Source organism: Heterodontus francisci, chromosome 5, assembly GCF_036365525.1.
Source record: "Heterodontus francisci isolate sHetFra1 chromosome 5, sHetFra1.hap1, whole genome shotgun sequence".
NCBI classification, from domain to species: Eukaryota; Metazoa; Chordata; class Chondrichthyes; order Heterodontiformes; family Heterodontidae; genus Heterodontus; species Heterodontus francisci.
The window spans coordinates 144,482,703-144,502,719 of NC_090375.1; the positions used below are offsets into that span (position 1 = coordinate 144,482,703).

Below are 20,017 nucleotides of genomic sequence, written 5' to 3' on the forward strand. Positions count from 1 at the left end.
CCCACCTTACCATCCCTCTATTACAGACCATCACAGCACCCTCTTGGCCAAAATCCTGAAATAAAAGACACCACAAAACAACCATTCCATGCTAACTTTATCCAACAGCACTTCCAATAATATTTACAATACTCAACTATTCACCCTTGTGCTTTCCCCTAGTGCCTGCCTTGTGGATGCCTTGGCCAGGCCTAGTGCTCCTACACAGTGCTATTGCATGGCTGGTGGAAGGCTACTGACTTTCAATGAAGGAGACTGCAGACGGTCTTGGAGGAAATCCGAGGGCCCGGTTTCGGACTGCACCCTCATCATGGATGGTAGCAGTCTGGACTGGCTGGCTGAAAACCAACAGGGGCACTGACAGAGGTGGAAGCACAAACTCGGTCATCCTGTGAGGGGACAGCAGCTTTGTACACCACAGAAGCACTGCTACTCCACGGAGCTGATGCCTCAACAATCCTAGTAATCTACTGGAGCACAGATCACTGGATTGCTGAGAGACCCTGCAAGCCCCTTTGAGCACTGGTATCCACAGCCAAGATGGCAGCAGTATGAGCATGGATCTCATGACCTCAGTCTGAGCTTCCACTGCAGTTGGGACATCTGCTATCAGACGCTGCACCAGGGCTGGATCCTAAGGTGCTCTTGTGGAGTTGGCCACCACTTACACACTGGAAATGATGGTCTCCCAGCTCTGCACAAAGCCCTGTACCAAGTTGGATTTGAACTCCTCCATGTACCTTGACAACAACAGGCTCTCTGGCAGGCTTCCCAACGCACCAAGTATTTCTGTGTACGCACCCATCAGCCTTCCCCTGTACATTGCTCCATCGACATCCTCATCTGAGTGATCTGCAGCAGAACTCGTCTGCGAGCTCACCCTCCAGGGAGCTGGCACACTTTATCCTTTCCCCCTGGCCTGGATGCAGTCCACTCATGTCTGGTGACTCACTACTTGCCGATCCTACCTCTATTCTACCTTCTAAGGTATGTGTAATGCCAGTATCTGAGTTGGTGCCTGCGAGTGTCAGATCAAGTGTTAGTGCTTCTTCCTCAAAGGTCTGTTCTTCCTCTAGGCCTTCATCCTCAGGTATCACTCGCTGGCCAGGTGGCAGTTCTTGATTTCTGAAAGTATAAATGCACAAACGGAAGGTTAGGGTGAGAGAAGGTGGGATGGGTTGAAAGCAAGATGATCACACCATCTGCAGCTTGTACTTCATACCAAATTACGGGGTGATGGTGAAGTGGGATTTCAAAAAGTACATAAGGTAGCAACATACCGTTAGCCTGGACGGTTTCAGCAATGCCGGTCGCCATGGCCTCAGTGATGGCCGTGCCAATAATGCCGAACACTGCCTCGGGGATGAGGACATGCAGCCATGCCTGTCTTCTGCTGGTTGTTTGCTGCTGCCTCCTGTTGCTTGCCACTTCATACTTCAAGAGAGGGAAAAGTATCACTGAGTGTGTTGCAATGTGTTTGGATGATGTGCCTGTCACTGCTGGAAGTATGTGGAAATTGCAAGATATGGGTGTGAGGCGTGCAGTAGTGGTAAGTGAGAGAGGTTGAGGTGGAGCATATGAATGTTGGGCATGAGTCCTGATTGCTGGAGATTTGATGGGTGAGGGATGGGGGTGTGGTGCATTGAGCAGTATGTGCTGTTGGTTATACACTGGGTAGAAGATGGCATTTGAAGATGAATTTACTGATCTTGACTGCTTGTATGAGTCACTGAACTTTTTCCGATACTGTATCCAGGCCCTTGGGGCCAGACTCCTGGCATTGACATCTGTGGCTATCTGCTTCCGCTGCCTTCGCAGTGTATGTCTGGAGGCCTCCAGGCCCCCTGCACAAAGAAATCCTCTCTCCTTTTTCCACCGGGACCTTTGTCGTCCTGTATAGCTAACTTACTGAGGCATCAAAGAAGCAATTCAAAAGTTTTGAAGAACTTTATATGTAATGTCAAATATGTAGAGATACAGTGGAAACCTGCTTAAACAAATTGGCCAGTGGATTTTACCTTCATCTGTGCTCAAACTGACTTTCCTGAGCTGCTACTGTCTCCCATTTGAAACATCTCCCAAACGTCAAGCTATTAAAATATCACAGTTGTAGCAAACTATTGCCATGATTTAATCTCAGCGCTCAAAGCTTGAATCAGAAGGAGGCATCAGTAAATCATACAACAGCAGCTTGGGGAGACTGCAAAGCCAGGAGGGCTGATACTTAATGTAAAGGCTATTCAATTCACTTAAGGTGACTATTCAATTTTTAAAAACCTGTTTTTTTCTTTTTCACCACAGACTGCCAACTCTGGTTGGAGACATTCCTAGAGGTTTGATCATGTGACTTATTGACATGATGGCTACAAATGCTACTGCATTTACTTTACAAAGGTCGAGTCCCCTATAGATCAGCATTTTTGCTTGGGGGTTTGCAGGAAAAGTAGGGGAGCGGCCAGGGCAGGGAAACTGAAGATGAGGGAGAGATATGCAGATGAAACCAGAGGTAGGAGAAACTTTGATCCCACCAGGAGCTCATGGTAACTTACTGAAATTGCACTGATAACTAATATTAATACTGGTAAAACTCAGATTCCCATTATAACTAACAGAAATACAGTAACTTGACTTCAAATACAATGACTTCAAAAGGCCACTAGAAGGATAGCTCTGTGGAGAGCCAGCATAGACTTGACGGGCTAATAGGCCTCCTTCTGTGCCTTAAATGACTATAATTCATCGATAGCCTATCTGTAACTGTTGGTAAGAGGTGCTATGCCCAGATATCCTACCAGTAATTAGTTGTAATCTATAACCTGCTGATATTACCCTGAAACCATAGTCCAAATCACCCAGCACGGCACAAGATGAGGTCAGACTCCCCAATCAGCCACTTTTAACAACCTCGATCTCTTTCCTTCTGTCAGACACTGGTTTGGACAATGGTTCCAGTTGAACCCGTCAACTGAGCTGGGAACCTCAGTCAGAGTTAATCTGTACTCGGACTTCACATGTCAAAACCGAGCGGCACAAATCAGTCTGAACCAAACTGAGAGATCAAACAATGGGCAGTGGACTCAGTGTATGCGGCATTTCACACAGTATAATTGCCCAGAACCGAGCTCAGCACCAACATTTCTAAACCACTCCTAGCTCGGATTTAAAAAAAACATTTTCATAGAGTCATTCAGCCCACTGCGCTGGTTCTCTTTCCTGTAACCCTATTCACCTCAACCCCTCCCCAGATTTCTTTTACATTTTTCCTTTTCAAATATATATCCATTCCCACTGAAACAAAATTTTAGTCTCTACCCCAATTGTCACATGTGGTGAAATATCCCACGATTAGACCTCAGTTCAAAAACATTTCTCCTCTTTGCCCTCTTGTTTCTTCCAGTGAGTTCCCCATCTGTCCACCAATGGAAATAATCTTTCACTGTTGTCCCACAGTAAGTTTTCACTCACCCCATTACTCGTTGCTCCCCTCTTAGTGCTGCTCCTTGCTCTGTGGAAAATGCTGGTCCCTATGTCTATTCCACTCCCCACCCCCGCTTGAGCCCAATCCCCTTACCACTAGTCCCCTTCTCTCCTATGACCTCCGGATCGCACAATTCCCCATCGCTCTCCCTAAGACCCCATTCCAGAGTCTTCTTCATTCCTCCGATCCCTATTCCCCAGTTTCCTCTCATCCCCCCAACTCTTGGGCCTCCTCCAATTCCGGGCCTCCTGATTTCAGAGCCTTCAAGTTCAGAAACTCCTTGAAGCAACCCATGATTCCTGAGCTTCCTGATTCCCGACTCTGGAACCCTGCCAGTTTGCAGCTCTCTGCAGCAGTGGTTGGGTGAAATTACTGAGCCTCTGATTTTAACAGTGCGGCCGCTGATATTAGAGTGGATATTAAAGAATGAGGTTACAGGGTGGCACATATTGCAGTGGGAAATTTAAGTAGCTGATCTCCCAGGCTGCTTGAGGCACCGCTAAGAAGTGGTACAACCTGCCATCCATCCAATTCCGGGAAACTCCCAATAATTCTGGGACGGTTGGGAACCCTAAACCACACACTATTACAAAATTCAGTTACTGACAAAAGAACAAGCAGCCCCTGAAATACAAAAGCTTCACAATCTTCCAATGACCACCAGCAAAGCTGAACTGTGAACAGTTGCCAGCCACCTCTGCTCTTCAATGATGGGCCTCATTTTGACCTGGCCCTCATTTACCACTGCTTGTGCTTCAGTCGACACATCCTGTTCTTCCTCCACTTCCTTCTCAGTCTGTATATCACAGCCATACAAGTTCACAGCACAGAAGGAGACCATGTCTGTGCTGGCTCTTTGCCAGAGCTATCCAAAACCAATCCCATAACCTAGCTTTTTCCCTAAAGTACTGTACTTTCTGTTGCTTCAAATATTTGCATCTTTTAAGGGAAAAGTGGGTAATGGTTTCTGCCTTGATTGCTCTCTGTGATAAAGCATGCTCCAACAACACTCTGCATAACATGTTTCGCCTAATCTCACTCTGTATGAGATCTAAGAAAATGGTTTGTGCAAGATGTAATTTATCAGGTACAGTATCCGTTTAACTGGGTTTCACTGCAAGCATGATGCAAGAATCAAAAGAAATTTGTAATAAATTGTTCCAAATTTGCTATTAAAACAAAAAGAACCATTATGATTCAAATAAAGATTGTCAATAGTCAAGCACATGCCTAGTGTTCAGAGGTGAATTAACACCATAACCATAATTGGATGGATGCAATATCATGGCTACCTGCTTAAATTTTGCCACAATTCCGAATCTGACTCGACATATTTACAAACCATTCACTCCTCTCCCTATAAACTTCTAGGTATTAATTTATCATTCCTAAATATAACTTTACTGAACAAGATTTTTTTAAATATTCCATATTGAATGACAAAATTGCTCATTTATTGCACAGGCACATGTTTATATTGTGATGCACAAGGCATCACAGTTGTGTGGGACGGGCTGGATGAACCAAAGGGTCTTTTCCTATCAACTGTTGTTTGTATGTACCTAGGCAACGAGTGTCAGCAGATAATTGTGAATATCTCAACTGAGCCTAATTCTGACCTCGCTCAACATTTGCACAAGTGCTTTCTAGCACAAGACCCCTAAAAGCGATCAGGAACAGGAATCCCAGCTGACTGATTCTCTCCTGAATATAGGTACACTGAGACCAATTGCAGTGCCCCTATCTCCACCCTGACTGAGATCTACTAGTACAGGCAGGCATCAAACCTAGGACTTTCTTGAACTGCAAGACTTTCCAAACTGGGCAGTGCATTTACAAACTGAGCAAATGGGGAAAGCTGGTGTAGATTACATATCCTTACCTCAGTGGTGGAAAGAACAGTGTCTTCATCAAGGCTAAGTACTGCATGTGTATTGATGGCATCATACGGAAGAAAACGGCTACTCATAACCTGTGCATAATGCAGGAAAACAAAAGTGAATAACTAGTTTTGCATCTTCAAGGGTGGTAAACATGAGACCAGTGCAGTCTTATGAAAAGTCCTGATAAATGTTTCTTGTTAAATTGATATTTATCACATACATTGGATAACATCACTGCTCAAATTACATTGACACATTCCGACACTGATGGTTCTAATTTAAAGACAGCTGTACGTTTCTCCCCTATCTCTAGAAGGTACTTTCTTCACATGAAATGCAGAAACAGACTACAATCATTGCCAAATTATTCTAAACAAGAGGCAACATGCAACGTCAAAAAAAAAGGTTTACTAAAAGTTGGCAATTATAGGAAATGGCAGATAGGAGAGTTGAAAGGCTTTTTCAGTTTCTCCTTTATTATAAACACTCTCCATGGAGGAAACCATTTGATGCTATAAATTAGAGCAGTTGAATTACAATTGCTTTGTCCCACAGCTGCAGGATTTTGGGAAATTTTAAATGCTTAGCATTTTTCCACCAAATTTTAAAAAGTATATGCCAAATAGAAATATTCTTTTAAATTTAATTCTCCATAAAATCTCTTGGTGCTATGTTTACTGGGTTGGCAATAAAGTTTAGTCTTGGCAACATCAAGCCCAAGCTGAGTCAACAGATTTGGATTTCCACTCTCTCGGCTATATTCTGGTGAAAACTGGCAAATTGTTATTCTTGATATTTCTCATTAAAAATTGTGTGTACCTTTTAATAAACAATTTTACGTTTTTTTTAAAGTAAGAGTCTATCCAGAAAGTCCAGTAAGGAATTAATGGTATAATTTTCCTCAACTTTGCTCCTCAAGAAACTGACTCTTGCTGGAGTATAGTTGTCAGCGCACCAGCAACCCTTTGGTACACCACCCAGTTGCTGATCTTCTGACCTTGTGCAAGTGTAGATGGTAAGTGTAAATGGGCTATTTGATCTAGTTCTGTTCTGTTCCACATGAAGTGTGGGAACCTCTCTCATTTTCCTATCTGAGGAACACTGAGGCCATTGAAGCAACTCAATTGCTGGCTATACAGAGATCTGTTAACTCAGCTCAGTGGTATTCTAGTTTCTAGGGGTTATTATACAATGTCTTTTGTCCACTAGTCCAAGTTCTATATTCTAATTACTATCAAGGTATCATTAAACAATGATTCCTTTAGTGAAAAGAAATATCATTTAATACGGTATAGTAATAAAATACTCAAATGAGAAAGGAAAACATGATCATTTACTTAAGGTTATGGACAACAGGAAGCAAAATGATACATATTTATATCTGAATGAAGGATAAAAAAAATTCATCCCCCATGCCATTCCTAGCAGTATTTGACTGTGGAGGAAGCATGTTCTGCATACTCTAAGACAATTGGGACTAGTGTTCATTTGGTTTCTTTTTAACAGAGCGCACACGCATAATTAAAAAAAACACTCATTGGTCAAAAAGATGCTATTTACAACAACAACAACTTGCATTTACATAGCACCTTTAACATAGTAAAACGTCCCAGGCCACTTCACAGGAGTGATTATCAAGCAAAATTTGACACCAAGCCACAGAATGAGATATTAGGGCAGGTGACCATAAGTTTGGTCAAGAATTAGGTGTTATGAAATGTCTTAAAAGAGAGGGGTAGAGAAGCAGAGAGGTTTAGGGAGTGGATTCCAGAGCTTACAGTGTTTGCAGCTTAAGGCATGGCCACCAATGGTGGGGGAGAAGAAAATTAGGGATGCACAAGAGTCCAGAATTGGAAGAGTACAGAAATCTCTGAGGGTTGTAGAACTGGATGAGGCTAGAAAGCCAGGGAGGGGTGAAGCAATGGAGGGATTTGAAAATAAGGATGAGAATTTTAAAATTGAGATGTTCCCGGACTAGGAGCCAATGTAGACCAGTGAGCACAGGGGTGATAGATGAATGGGACTTAGTGTGAGATGGGATACAGGCATGAGTGTTTTGGATACGCTTATGTTTACAGAGGCTGCAAGGTGGGAGGACAGCCAGGAGAGCACTGGAATAGTTGAGTCTAGAGGCAACAAAGGCATGGATGAGGCAGATGAGCTGAGGAGAGGTGGAGATAGGCAATATTATGCAGGTGGAAGCAGGTGGTCTTGGTGGTGAAGAGGACAATGTCCACACAGCACAGCTGAAGATTTCTATATACTTATTTTAGAAGATAGTGAGTTGATTTAACTGGTCTGCAAAACTAAATCTAAAGGCTGATCTGAAATAAAGGAACAAGGGAAACCACTAGGCAGTCCTAAAAACATTCCCACGGAAATTGCAGCTGCAGGATGTTATAGCAGAGACATATGAAGGTCATGGCATGAATCATAAAGACTGTTCTAAACATTAAACTAAAACTTGTTTTGGAGAGCATATATGTGACCATTTTAAATGTCAAACATGGATTTAATGTTGGAAACACTAATGTGTTTATAGAATTTAGCCTTAGCTAAACCAGAATTTCTGTTATACTTTTTCTAGCCGGGTGTGGAACCTCCTACATGTACCTGTAGATCATCATTAGGCAGAGGAAAAAGCAAAAAAATGGGGTCATATTTCACAGCACTGGAAATGTCAACATACTGCACTTGTAGAATATTAAAGCTGTATCAATGACAGTCCAGGCTAAGATTTTAACTTGATTGTTTGGTTGATACCACAACTTGACTGTTACTGATTCACTTTATTGGGTTACATACGTCCAAGTGAGCCACAGCTTGAACTACTTTTCAATGAAAGGCCTCACAAACCAAGCTACTTTTACACTGCACAAACTGCCAAAACGCTGATCCACCCAAAGGTAGCATTCATAGAACTCTACGTAAAGTTTTTCGTCATATAAACAAAACCTTAAACTAGAATCTTCACTGGTATAACAAATTACCCAGGACACAAACCATATAAAACCAAAAAGAATTACTGGGATTCAAATTACTGGGCCAAATGCCAGTTGATAGTTTATTTTTTGTAATTCGTTGATCCTCATTGTATATCCTCTCTACATAAAAACTGCCACAGTTAGGGTGCTAGGTCAGCATGTGAGTGAGACCAGAGACAAACCTTTCAAACAGTCCAGTACAGATTCAAGTATACTTTATGCCCTCATTCTGAAGCACGTGTGCATTTTTTTTGTCCCCACAAATCATAATTATTTTGGCAAGAGGTCAAAGCTTATATTCAAAAGTGCACAAAGTTATCGAAGTCAGAAAATGCTACATGCAATCTCCCCATTCTATCAGTTCACAGGACAAAATGAATTGAAGTGTTGCACGGGAGTGAAATGTGCATCATAAGAAAACTTACTTTATTTTCTCCTTCGATTACCAGTACAGGCACAGCAGTGGAGGGCCACCTGTGTTTGGCTGGCAAAGGCTTGTCACAGTCCCATAACACAATAACCTGCAAACAACCAACCACCATTGTGATTAATATAAAGAATTTACATTGCTACTAACTTTGTACCATTAAAATGCTCTGTTCCATAAATTATGAATTAACAACACAAATACTTACTCCAAAATGATAGTCATTAGGGGAGATGGTGGCGTAGTGGTAATGTCACTGGACTAGTAATCCAAAGCCCAGGCTAATACCCTAGGGACATGGGTTCAAATCCCACCATGGCAGCAGGTGGAATTTAAATTCAACTAATTAATAAAATTTTATAATAAAAGCTAGTCTCAGTTATTGCCATAAGAGCCCATCTGGTTCACTAATGTTCTTTAGGGAAGGAATATTTCTGTCCTGACCTGGTCTGAACTACATATAACTCCACTCTTAGCATTGTGGTTGACTCTTAACTGCGTTCTGAAATGGCCTAGCAAGCCAGTTATCAAGGGCAATCAGGGATGGGCAACAAATTCTGGCCTTGCCCACATCCCGTGAAAGGATAAAAAATAATCTCAGCCTTTTATTGTTAAGAGATCTTGACAATAGTTCTGTGATCACAGAGCTATAGACTAACATCTCGAGTAAAAGCATTCCAATTCAAAAGGGGCAACAAAAAAAGACACGCTGTAAGAGTGTGTGTGACATTTGAAGATAATTCAAACATTGTAAACCAAGATGAAGGATATAAAAACATTTTTGCAGGCCTTCCATTTTCAGATTACATGCGGATACTATGGTATATGGAGCAACATAGCCTTTCCATTGGAATGCGGACCACAACATAAATGATTTGTGTTTATCCAGTAAGCAGCCAAACTACACAGACTGGGAAGGTCAAGGTTTGATCCCCAATCAGTGCTGAGTTAGCTGATTTCAACTGGTGCAATGGCAGGGGCACGTTAATTCACGAGAGAGCCACACGTTTGAAAGGAAGATGGGAAAAAATGTATCAGCCCATATTCCAACTCTTGATTGCTTTCTAACTGCACTGCTGGAAGAAGGTGTGTATGCAAATTTGGGAAGATAGACTTAGGTTCAACTGTAATGACACCACAGACAATAGTTGTTAATATTCACCATCAAAACTTACACGAGTAATGGCCAATTAGGAGAGGTACAAGGTAAGGTACTGGACACTTGTAAAACTGGACTGCAGCAAGGAGTTGATGCCTTCAGAAGGGCAGGGAACAAAATTGGCAAGAACTTTTTTTTATATAAAATACAAATCTCCATCCCAACCACTCAAAAAAATTGCCATACGTAACACAAAGATGGTCAATCTACCTGGGCACAATATTGGGATTTGGCTACTGCTACGAGGAGTTTCAATATTGGCTGTGACTGCGAAACCAGCGGAGTCACTGCGTGGATAACGGCAGTAAACTTGGATGAAGGCTTTATACCTGAAACCAAAAACACAGGAGAACCTCAAGAATCAGTGTCTGAATTCAGAAATCAACTCAAACAACTTAAGCTGCTGACACTTGTACATAAATCTAAGACATGAACCTAACCAGTATGTTTGATAATATATGTAATACAATTCACTAAATCTTGTAGCTAAACACATTAGTATTCCAAATTAGGAATTCCAATCTAATATCCCACTATTTGGAATGGGGCAAAGTTAGACATTCCCCTCAGACTTCAGCTCAAAACGTTGGTGCCTCAAATTGAAGGTGCAGGGCCACAGCTGTTCTCAATCTATATAAATGATTTGGATATGGGCACCAATTGCATTGTTTCCAAATTTGCTGATGACACAAAACTAGGTGGGAATGTGAGTTGTGTGGAAGATACAAGGAGGCTTCAAGTGGACTTGGACAGGGTAAGGGAATGGGCCAGAACATGGCAGATGAAATACAATGTGAATAAGAGTGAAATGAAACACTTTATTTATTTTTATTTATTTATTTAGAGATACAGCACTGAAACAGGCCCTTCGGCCCACCGAGTCTGTGCCGACCATCAACCACCCATTTATACTAATCCTACACTAATCCCATATTCCTACCACATCCCCGATATTCTCCTACTACCTACCTATACTAGGGGCAATTTATAATGGCCAATTTACCTATCAACCTGCAAGTCTTTTGGTGGTGGGAGGAAACCGGAGTACCCGGCGAAAACCCACGCAGACACAGGGAGAACTTGCAACCTCCACATAGACAGTACCCAGAATTGAACCCGGGTCGCTGGAGCTGTGAGGCTGCGGTGCTAACCACTGCGCCACTGTGCCACCCAAAAACAGAAAATTTCTCAAATGGAGAGAGGTTGGGAAGTGTTGGTGTCCAAACGGACCTGGGTCACTAAAAGCTAGCACGCAGGTGCAGCAATCGATAAGGTAGGTAAATGGTATGTTGGCCTTCATTGTAAGAGGATTTGAGTACAGAAGTAAAGATGTCTTGCTGCAACTGTATAGAGCCTTGGTAAGACCGCACCTGGAGTGTACAGTTTTGGTCTCCTTATCTAAAGGATATATTTGCCATAGGGGGAGTGCAACGGATGGGATGACGGGATTGTCTTATGAGGAGAGATTGAGGAAACTGGGCCTGTATTCTCTAGAGTTTGAAGAATGAGAGGTGATCTCACTGAAATTTACAAAATTCTGACAGGTCGTGACAGGGTGGATGTGGATAGGATGTTTCCTCTGGCTGGTGAGTCTAAAACAAGTAAAAGGCCATTTAAAACTGAGATGAGGAGAAATTTCTTTATTCAGAGGGTGGTGAATCTGTGGAATTCACTATCCCAGAGGGCTGTGAAAGCTCAATCATTGAGCATGTTCAAGATAGAAATCAATAGATTTCTGAATACTAATGACATCAAGGGATATGGGTATAGTGGGGAAAAATGGTGTAGAGGTAGATGATCAGCCATGATCTGTTTGAATAGTGGAGCAGGTTCAACAGGCCGTATGGCCTACTCCTGCTCCTATTTCCTATGAGGGAGGGAAGAAGGAAGGGGAGGGAGGGAGGGAAGAAAGGAAGGGGAGGGAGGGAGGGAAGAAAGGAAGGGGAGGGAGGGAGGGAAGAAAGGAAGGGGAGGGAGGGAAGAAAGGAAGGGGAGGGAGGGAAGAAAGGAAGGGGAGGGAGGGAAGAAGGAAGGGGAGGGAGGGAGGGAGGGAAGAAGGAAGGGGAGGGAAGGAGGGAGGGAAGAAGGAAGGGGAGGGAGGGAGGGAGGGAAGAAGGAAGGGGAGGGAGGGAGGGAGGGAAGAAGGAAGGGGAGGGAGGGAGGGAAGAAAGGAAGGGGAGGGAGGGAGGGAAGAAAGGAAGGGGAGGGAGGGAAGAAAGGAAGGGGAGGGAGGGAAGAAGGAAGGGGAGGGAGGGAGGGAGGGAAGAAGGAAGGGGAGGGAAGGAGGGAGGGAAGAAGGAAGGGGAGGGAGGGAGGGAGGGAAGAAGGAAGGGGAGGGAGGGAGGGAGGGAAGAAGGAAGGGGAGGGAGGGAGGGAGGGAAGAAGGAAGGGGAGGGAGGGAGGGAGGGAAGAAGGAAGGGGAGGGAAGGAGGGAGGGAAGAAGGAAGGGGAGGGAGGGAGGGAGGGAAGAAGGAAGGGGAGGGAGGGAGGGAGGGAGGGAAGAAGGAAGGGGAGGGAGGGAGGGAGGGAAGAAGGAAGGGGAGGGAGGGAGGGAGGGAAGGAGGAAGGGAGGGAGGAAGGGAAGGGAGGGAGGGAGGAAGGGGAGGGAGGGAAGAAGAGAGGGAGAGAGGGAATGGAGGGAGGGAAGGGAGGGAATGGAGGGGAGGGAATGGAGGGAAGGGGAGGGAGGGAAGGGGAGGGAGGGAGGGAGGGAAGGGGAGGGAGGGAAGGGAGGGAAGGGAGGGAGGGGAGGGGAGGGAGGGAAGGGGAGGGAGGGAAGGGGAGGGAAGGGGAGGGAGGGAGGGAGAAAGGAAGGGAAGAAAGGAAGGGAGGGAGGGAAGAAGGAAGGGGAGGAGGGAGGGAGGGAAGAAGGAAGGGGAGGGAAGGAGGGAGGGAAGAAGGAAGGGGAGGGAGGAGGGAGGGAGGGAAGAAAGGAAGGGGAGGGAGGGAGGAAGGAAGGGAGGGAGGAGGAAGAAAGGAAGGGGAGGGAGGGAAGAAGGAAGGGAGGGAGGGAGGGAGGAGAAGGAAGGGAGGGAGGGAGGGAGGGAGGGAAGAAGGAAGGGGAGGGAGGGAGGGAGGGAAGAAGGAAGGGGAGGGAGGGAGGGAGGGAGGAGAAGGAAGGGAGGGAGGGAGGGAAGAAGGAAGGAGGGAGGGAGGGAAGAAGGAAGGGGAGGGAGGAGATGGAAGGAGAGGGAAGGGAGGGAGGGAGGAAGAGGAAGGGGAGGGAGGGAAGAAGGAAGGGAGGGAGGGAGGGAGGGGGGAAGAAGGAAGGGGAGGGAGGAGGAGGAAGGAGGGAGGAGGGAGGGATGGGAGGGAGGGGAGGGAGGAGGAAGGGGAGGGAGGGAGGAGGAAGGGAGGGGAGGGAAGGGAGGGAGGGAGGGAGGAGGGAGGTGGGTGGGAGGAGGGAGGGAGGGAGGGAGGGTGGGAGGGGAGGGTGGAGGGTGGAGGGATGGGAGGGTGGGAAGGTGGGGGAGGGAGGGAGGGAGGGAGGGAGGGAGGGAGGGTGGGATGGGGAGGGGTGGGAGGGAGGGAGGAGGGAGGGAGGGTGGGAGGGTAGGGGTGGAGGGAGGGTGGGAGGGAGTGGAGTGGAGGTGAGGGTGGAGGGAGGGAAGGTTGGGAGGGGAGGGGTGGAGGAGGGTGGAGGGAGGGTTGTGGGTGGTGTTGTTGGTGGAGGGGTTGGGTGGGTGGTGGGAGTGGGTTGGAGGGTGTGGTGGGAGGGTGGGTGGAGGGTGTTGTGGTGTGTGGTGTTGGTTGGTTGGTGGTTGGGGTTGGTGGTTGGTTGGGTGTGGGTGGTGTTGGGTGGAGGGTGGTGGTTGGTGGGTGGTGGGTGGTGGGTGGGGTGGGTGGGTGTGGAGGGTGGGTGGGAGGGGAGGTGGTGGGAGGGTTGTGGGTGTGGTGTTGGTTGGTGGGTGGGTGGTGTTGTGGTGGTGTGGGTTGGTGTGGGTGGGTGGTTGTTGGGAGGGTGGGTGGGTGTTGGTGGGTGGTGGGTGTGAGGATGGGGAGGGAGGGGAAGGAAGGGAGGGAGGGAGGGAGAAGGAAGGGAGGGAGGGGAGGGAGTGTGTTGGTTGGGTGGGTGGGTGTTGGTTGGGTGGTGGGTGTGTTGGTGGGTGGGTGGTTGGGTGTGGTTGGTGGGTGTGGGGTTGGTTGTGGGTTTGGTTGTTGGTGGGTGTTGGGTGGGAGGTTGGTGGGGTGGGTGGGGGAGGAAGGGAGGGAGGGAGGGTGGTGAGGGTTGGAGGGTGGTGGTGGGAGGGTGGGTGGTTGGGGTGGGTGGGTGGTTGGGTGGGAGGGTGGGAGGGAGGGTGTGGGTGGTGGGTGGGAGGGTGTGGTGATGGTTGGGTGGTGGGAGGTGGTTGGGAGGAGGGAGGGAGGGAGGGAGGGAGGAGGGGAGGGAGGTGAGGGAGGGAGGAGAGTGGAGGGAGGGAGGGGGAAGGTTGGGTGGGAGGGTGTGGTTAGGTTGGGTGGGAGGGAGGTGGGGTGAAGGTTGGGTGGGTGGGAGGAGGAAGGGAGGGAGGGAGGGAGGAGATGTTGGTTGTTTGTGTGGGATGGAGTGGTAGGGAGGGAGGAGGGAGGGAGGGAGGGAAGGGAGGAGGGTGGAAGGAAGGGAGGGTGGAGGGAGGGAGGAAGGAAGGGAGGGAGGAGGGAGGAGTGTGATGGAGGGGGGGAAGGGAGGGAGGGAGGGAGGGGGTGAAGGAAGGGAGGAGGGATTGGAGGGGGAGGATGGGGTTGGGAGGGAGGGAGGGGAGAAGGAAGGGAGGGGAGGGGAAAGGAAGGGAGGGAGGGAGGGGAGAAGGAAGGGAGGGAGGGAGGGGAGAAGAAGGGAGGGAGGGAGGAGGAAGGAAGGGAGGAGGGAGGGAGGAGGGAGAAGGAAGGGAGGGAGGGGAGAAGGAAGGAGGGAAGGGAGGGGAGAAGGAAGGAGGAGGGAGGAGGGGAGAAGGAAGGGAGGGAGGAGGAGGGAGAAGGAAGGGAGGGAGGGAGGGGGAAGGAAGGGAGGAGGGAGGGAGAAGGAAGGGAGGAGGGAGGGGGGAGGGAGGGAGGGTGGAGATGAGGAGGGAGGGAGAAGGGAGGGAGGGGAGGGAGGGAGGGGAGAAGGAAGGGAGGGAGGAGGGGAGAAGGAAGGGAGGGAGGGAGGGGAGAAGGAAGGGAGGGAGGGAGGGGAGAAGGGAGGGAAGGGAAGGGAGGAGGGAAGAAGGGAAGGAGGGAGGAAGGGAGGGAGGAGGTGGGAGAGGAAGGGAGAGGGAGGGGAAGAAGGGAGGAGGGAGAGGGAAAGAGGGAGGAGGGAGTGTGAGGGGAAGGAGGGAGGGAGGGAGGAAGGGAGGGAGGGAGGATGGAAGAAGGGAGTAGGGAGGGGAGGGAAGGGGGGGAAGAAGGGAGAAAGGAAGGGAGGGAGGAGAGGAAAGGAAGGAGGGAGGGAGAGGGAAGAGGGTGGAGGGAGGGGAAGAAGGGAGGGAGGGAAGGAGGGAGGGAAGGAGGGAGGGAGGGAGAAGGAAGGAGGAGGGAGGGGAGGGAGGGAAGAAGGGAGGGGGAAGAAGGGAGGGAGGAAGAAGGGAGGGAGGGAGGGAGAAGGAGGGGAGGGAGGGAGGGAAGTGAGGAGGGAGGGGGAGGAGGAGGAGAAGGGAGGGAGAGGAAGGGGAGGGAGGGAGAAGAAGGGAGGAGGGAAGAAGGAAGGGTGAGGAGGAAGAAGGAAGGGAGGGAGGGAAGAGAAGGGAGGGAGGAAGAAGGAAGGGAGGGAGGGAGGAGAAGGAGAAGGGAGGGAGGAGGGGAGGGAGGAAGGAAGGGTGGAGGGGAGGGAAGGGAGGGAGGAGGAGGGGGGGGGGGAGGGGGTGTGGGGTGGGTTGGTTGGTGGGTGTGGTGGTGGTGGGGTGGGTGGGGTGGGTTGGTGGTGGGTGTGGGATGGTTGGGTGGGTGGAGGGAAGGGGAGGGAGGGTGAAGGAGGGAGGGAGGGAGGAGGGAGGGTTGGGTGGTGGGTTGGAGTGGTGGGTGTTGGAGGAGGGAGGGAGGAAGGGAGGAGGGAAGGGAGGGAGGGAGGAGAAGGAGGGAGTGGGAGGGGAGGGTTGGGAGGGAGGGAGGGTGAGGGAGGGTGGAGGTGAGAAGGGAGGGAGGGGGGAGAAGGGAGGGAGGGAGGAGAGAGGGAGGGAGGAAGAAGGGAGGAGGGAGGAAGGAGGGGAAGGGAGGAAGAGGGAGGGAGGGAGGCAAGAAGGGAGGGAGGGAGGCAAGAAGGGAGGGAGGGAGGCAAGAAGGGTGGAGGGAGGCAAGAAGGGAGGGAGGGAGGGCAAGAAGGGAGGGAGGGAGGCAAGAAGGGAGGGAGGGAGGCAAGAAGGGAGGGAGGGAGGGAGGGAGGGAGGGAGGAGAGAGGGAAGGGGGAGGGAAGGGAAGGGGGAGGGAGAGGGAGGAAGTGAAGGAGGGAGGAAGTGAAGGAGGAGGGAGTGAAGGAGGGAGGGAGTGAGGGAGGGAAGGGAAGAGGGAGGAGGGAGGAGGAGGGAAGGGAGGGAGGGAAGAAGGAGGGAGGGAGGGAAGAAGGGAAGGAAGAAGGGAGGGAGGGAAGAAGGGAAGGGAGGGAAGAAGGGAGGGAGGAGGGAGGGAGGGAGGAGGGAGGAGGGAGGGAGGGAAGGGAGAGAGGGAAGGGAGAGAGGGAAGGGAGGGAGGGAGAGAGGGAAGGGAGGGAGGGAGGGGAGGGAGGGAGAAGGGAAGGAGGGAGGGAGAGAGGGAAGGGAGGGAGGGAGAGGGAAGGGAGGGAGGGAGGAGGGAAGGGAGGAGGGAGAGAGGGAAGGGAGAGGGAAGGGTGGGTGGGAGAGAGGGAGGGAGGGAGAGAGGGAGGGAGGGAGGGAGGGAGGGAGAGAGGGAGGGAGGGAGGAAGAGGGAGGGAGGGAGAGAAGAGAGGGAGGGAGGGAGGCAAGAAGGGAGGGAGGGAGGAAGAAGGGAGGGAGGGAGGGAGGGAGGAGGGAGGGAGGAAGGAGGGAGGGAGGGTTGAGAGGAGGGAGGGAGGGAGGGAGGTGGAAGGGAGGGAGGGAGGGAGGTTGGTGTGGTGGGAGGTTGAGGGTGGTGTTGGAGGGTGAGTGAAGGTGGGTGGGAGGGTGGTTGGTGGGTGGAGTTGGTTGGTGGGAGGTTGATGGTGGAGGGTGGGTATGGAGGAAGGGTTGGGAGGTGGGAGGGAGGGAAGTGGGTGGTGGGTTGGTGGAAGGTTGGGAGGGTGAGGGGTTGGAGTGTGTGAGGTTGGTGTGGGATGGAGGGTGGGTGTGTGGTTGGGGAGTGGTTGGTTGTGGGTTGGGTGGAGGGAGGTGGGTTGGGTGGGTGGTGTGTGGGTTGGGTGTTGGGAGGTGTTGGTAGGGTGTTGGAGGGTGGGTGTTGGGTTGGGTGGGGTGGGGTGGTGAGTTGGAGGGAGGGTGGGAGGGAGAGGGTGGGTTAGGGAGGGGGGATTGAGGAGGGGAGGTAGGGAGGGAGGAGGAAGAAGGGAGGGAGGGAGGCAAGAAGGGAGGGAGGAGGCAAGAAGGGAGGGAGGGAGGCAAGAAGGGAGGGAGGGAGGCAAGAAGGGAGGGAGGGAGGCAAGAAGGGAGGGAGGAGAAGAAGGGAGGGAGGGAGGCAAGAAGGGGAGGGAGGGAGGCAAGAAGGGAGGGAGGGAGGCAAGAAGGGAGGGAGGGAGGCAAGAAGGGAGGGAGGGAGGCAAGAAGGGAGGGAGGAGGCAAGAAGGGAGGAGGGAGGCAAGAAGGGAGGGAGGGAGGCAAGAAGGGAGGGAAGGGAGGGAGGGAGAGAGGGAAGGGGGAGGGAAGGGAAGGGGGAGGGAAGGGAAGGGAGGAAGTGAAGGAGGGAGGGAGTGAAGGAGGGAGGAGTGAAGGAGTGAAGGAGGAAGGGAGGGAAGGGAGGGAGGGAAGAAGGGAAGGGAGGGAGGGAAGAAGGGAGGGAGGGAGGGAAGAAGGGAAGGAAGAAGGGAGGGAGGGAAGAAGGAAGGGAGGGAAGAAGGGAGGGAGGGAGGGAGGGAGGGAGGGAGAGAGGGAAGGGAGAGGGAAGGGAGAGAGGGAAGGGAGAGAGGGAAGGAGGGAGGGAGAGGGAAGGGAGGGAGGAGGGAGAGAGGGAAGGGAGGGAGGGAGAGAGGGAAGGGAGGGAGGGAGAGAGGGAAGGGAGGGAGGGAGAGAGGGAAGGGAGAGAGGGAAGGGAGGGAGGGAGAGAGGGAAGGGAGGGAGGGAGAGGGAGGGAGGGAGGGAGGGAGGGAGGGAGAGAGGGGAGGGAGGGAGGGAGAGAGGGAGGGAGGAGGGAGAGAGAGGGAGGGAGGAGAAGAGGGAGGGAGGAGGAAGAGGGAGGGAGGGAGGCAGAAGGGAGGGAGGGAAGAGGGAGGAGGGAGGGGGAGGGAGGGTGAGAGGGAGGGGGAGGGAAGGGAAGGGGGAGGGAGGGAGGGAGAGTGAAGGAGGGAGGGAGTGAAGGAGGAGGGAGTGAAGGAGGGAGGGAGTGAAGGAGGGAGGAGGAGGGAGTGGAGGGAGGGGAAGGGAGGGAGGAAGAGGAGGGAGGGAGGAAGAAGGGAGGGAGGGAGGGAAGAAGGGAGGAAGAGGGAGGGAGGAAGAAGGAAGGGAGGGAAGAAGGAGGGAGGGAGGGGGAGGGAGGGAGAGGGTAGGGAGAGAGGGAAGGTGAGGGAAGGGAGAGAGGGAAGGGGAGGGAGGAAGGGAGGAGGAGGAGTGAGGGAGGGAGGGAGGGAGAGAGGGAGGGAGGTGAGGGGAGGAGAGGAGGGAAGGGAGGGAGGAGGGAGGGAGGAGAGGGAAGGGAGGGAGGGAGAGGGAGGGAGGGAGGGAGGGAGAGGGAGAGAGGGAGGGAGGGAGAGGAGGGTAGGGAGGGAGTGGAGGAGGGAGGGAGGGAGAGTGAGAGGGGAGGGAGGGAGGGAGGGAGGGAGGAGGGAGGGAGGGAGGGAAGTGAGGGAGGGAGGGGAGAAGGGAGGGAGGGGGTAGAGAGGGAAGAAGGGAGGGAGGAGGGAAGGGAAGGAGGGAGGAAGGGAGGGAGGGAGGAGAGGAGGGAGGAGGGAGGAGAGGGGAGGGAAGGAGGGAAGGGATGGAGGGAGGGAAGGAGGGATGGGAGGGAGGGAAGGGTGGGAGGGAGGAGGGAAGGGAGGGAGGGAGGAGGAGGGAGGGAGGGAGAAGGGAAGGGAGGGAGGGAGATGGATGGGAGGGAGGGAAGAGAGGGAGGGAGGGAGGGAGAGAAGGGAGGGAGGGAGGGAAGAGGGAAGGGAGGGAGGGAAGAAGGGAAGGGAGGGAGGGAAGAGGAGAGGGAGGGAGGGAAGGGAGGAAGGGGAGGAGGGAAGGGAGGGAAGGGAGGAGAAGGGATGGAGGGAGGAGAAGAGGGAGGGAATGAGGAGGGAGGGAGGGAGGGAAGAGGGAGGGAAGGAGGGAGGGAGGGAGGAAGAAGGGAGGGGAGGGAAGGAGGGAAGGAAGGGAGGGAGGAAGGGAGGAGGGATGGAGGGGAGGAGAGGTAGGAGGGAGGGAGAAGGAGGGAGGAGAAGGAGGGAAGAGAAGAGGGAGGGAGAAGGGAGGGAGGGAGAAGGGAAGGAGGAGGGAAGGGAGGAAGGGAGGAGGAAGGGAAGGGAGGAGGGAAGGGATGGAGGGAAGGGAGGAGGGAAGGGAGGGGGAAGGGAGGGGGGAAGGGAGGGGGGAAGGAGGGGGAAGGGAGGGGAAGGGAGGAGAGAGGGAAGGGCGAGGAGGGAGGGAAGAAGGAGCGACGGAGGGAGGGAGGAAGGGAGGGAGGATGAGGGAGGGAAGAAGGAGGGATGGAGGGAGGGAGGAAGAAGGGAGGAGGATGGAGGGAGGGAGAGAAGGAGGAGGGAGGGATGGAGGGAGGGAAGAAGGGAGGGGAGGGAAGGAGGGAAGAGAGGGAGGGAGGAATGGGAGGGAGGGATGGAGGGAAGAAGAGGGAGGGAAGGGAGGAGGGAAGGAGGGAGGGAGGGAAGGAGGGAGGAGAAGGGAGGGAGGGAGAGAAGGGAGGGAGGAGGAAAGGAGAAGGGAGGGAGGGAGAAGGGAGGGAGGGAGGAAAGGGAGGGAGGGAAGGGAGGAGGGAAGGGAGGGAGGGAAGGGAGGAATGGAAGGGAGGAATGGAAGGAGAAGGAGGAAGGGAAGA

At 51.8% G+C, this 20,017-nt stretch overlaps 1 protein-coding gene across 2 annotated transcripts in view; it reads right to left on the bottom strand.

The window, feature by feature from the left end:
- Positions 1-20,017, bottom strand: part of LOC137370079 (exostosin-1-like) — a 230,999-nt gene that overhangs the window by 23,400 nt on the left and 187,582 nt on the right. For both annotated transcript variants that reach the window (XM_068032189.1, XM_068032188.1), the window contains 3 exons: positions 10,142-10,260; positions 8,771-8,866; positions 5,361-5,450 (listed from right to left, as the gene is read on the bottom strand). In XM_068032189.1, the coding sequence (XP_067888290.1) occupies positions 5,361-5,450; positions 8,771-8,866; positions 10,142-10,260 (305 nt within the window). The remainder of the gene's footprint in view (positions 1-5,360; positions 5,451-8,770; positions 8,867-10,141; positions 10,261-20,017) is intronic.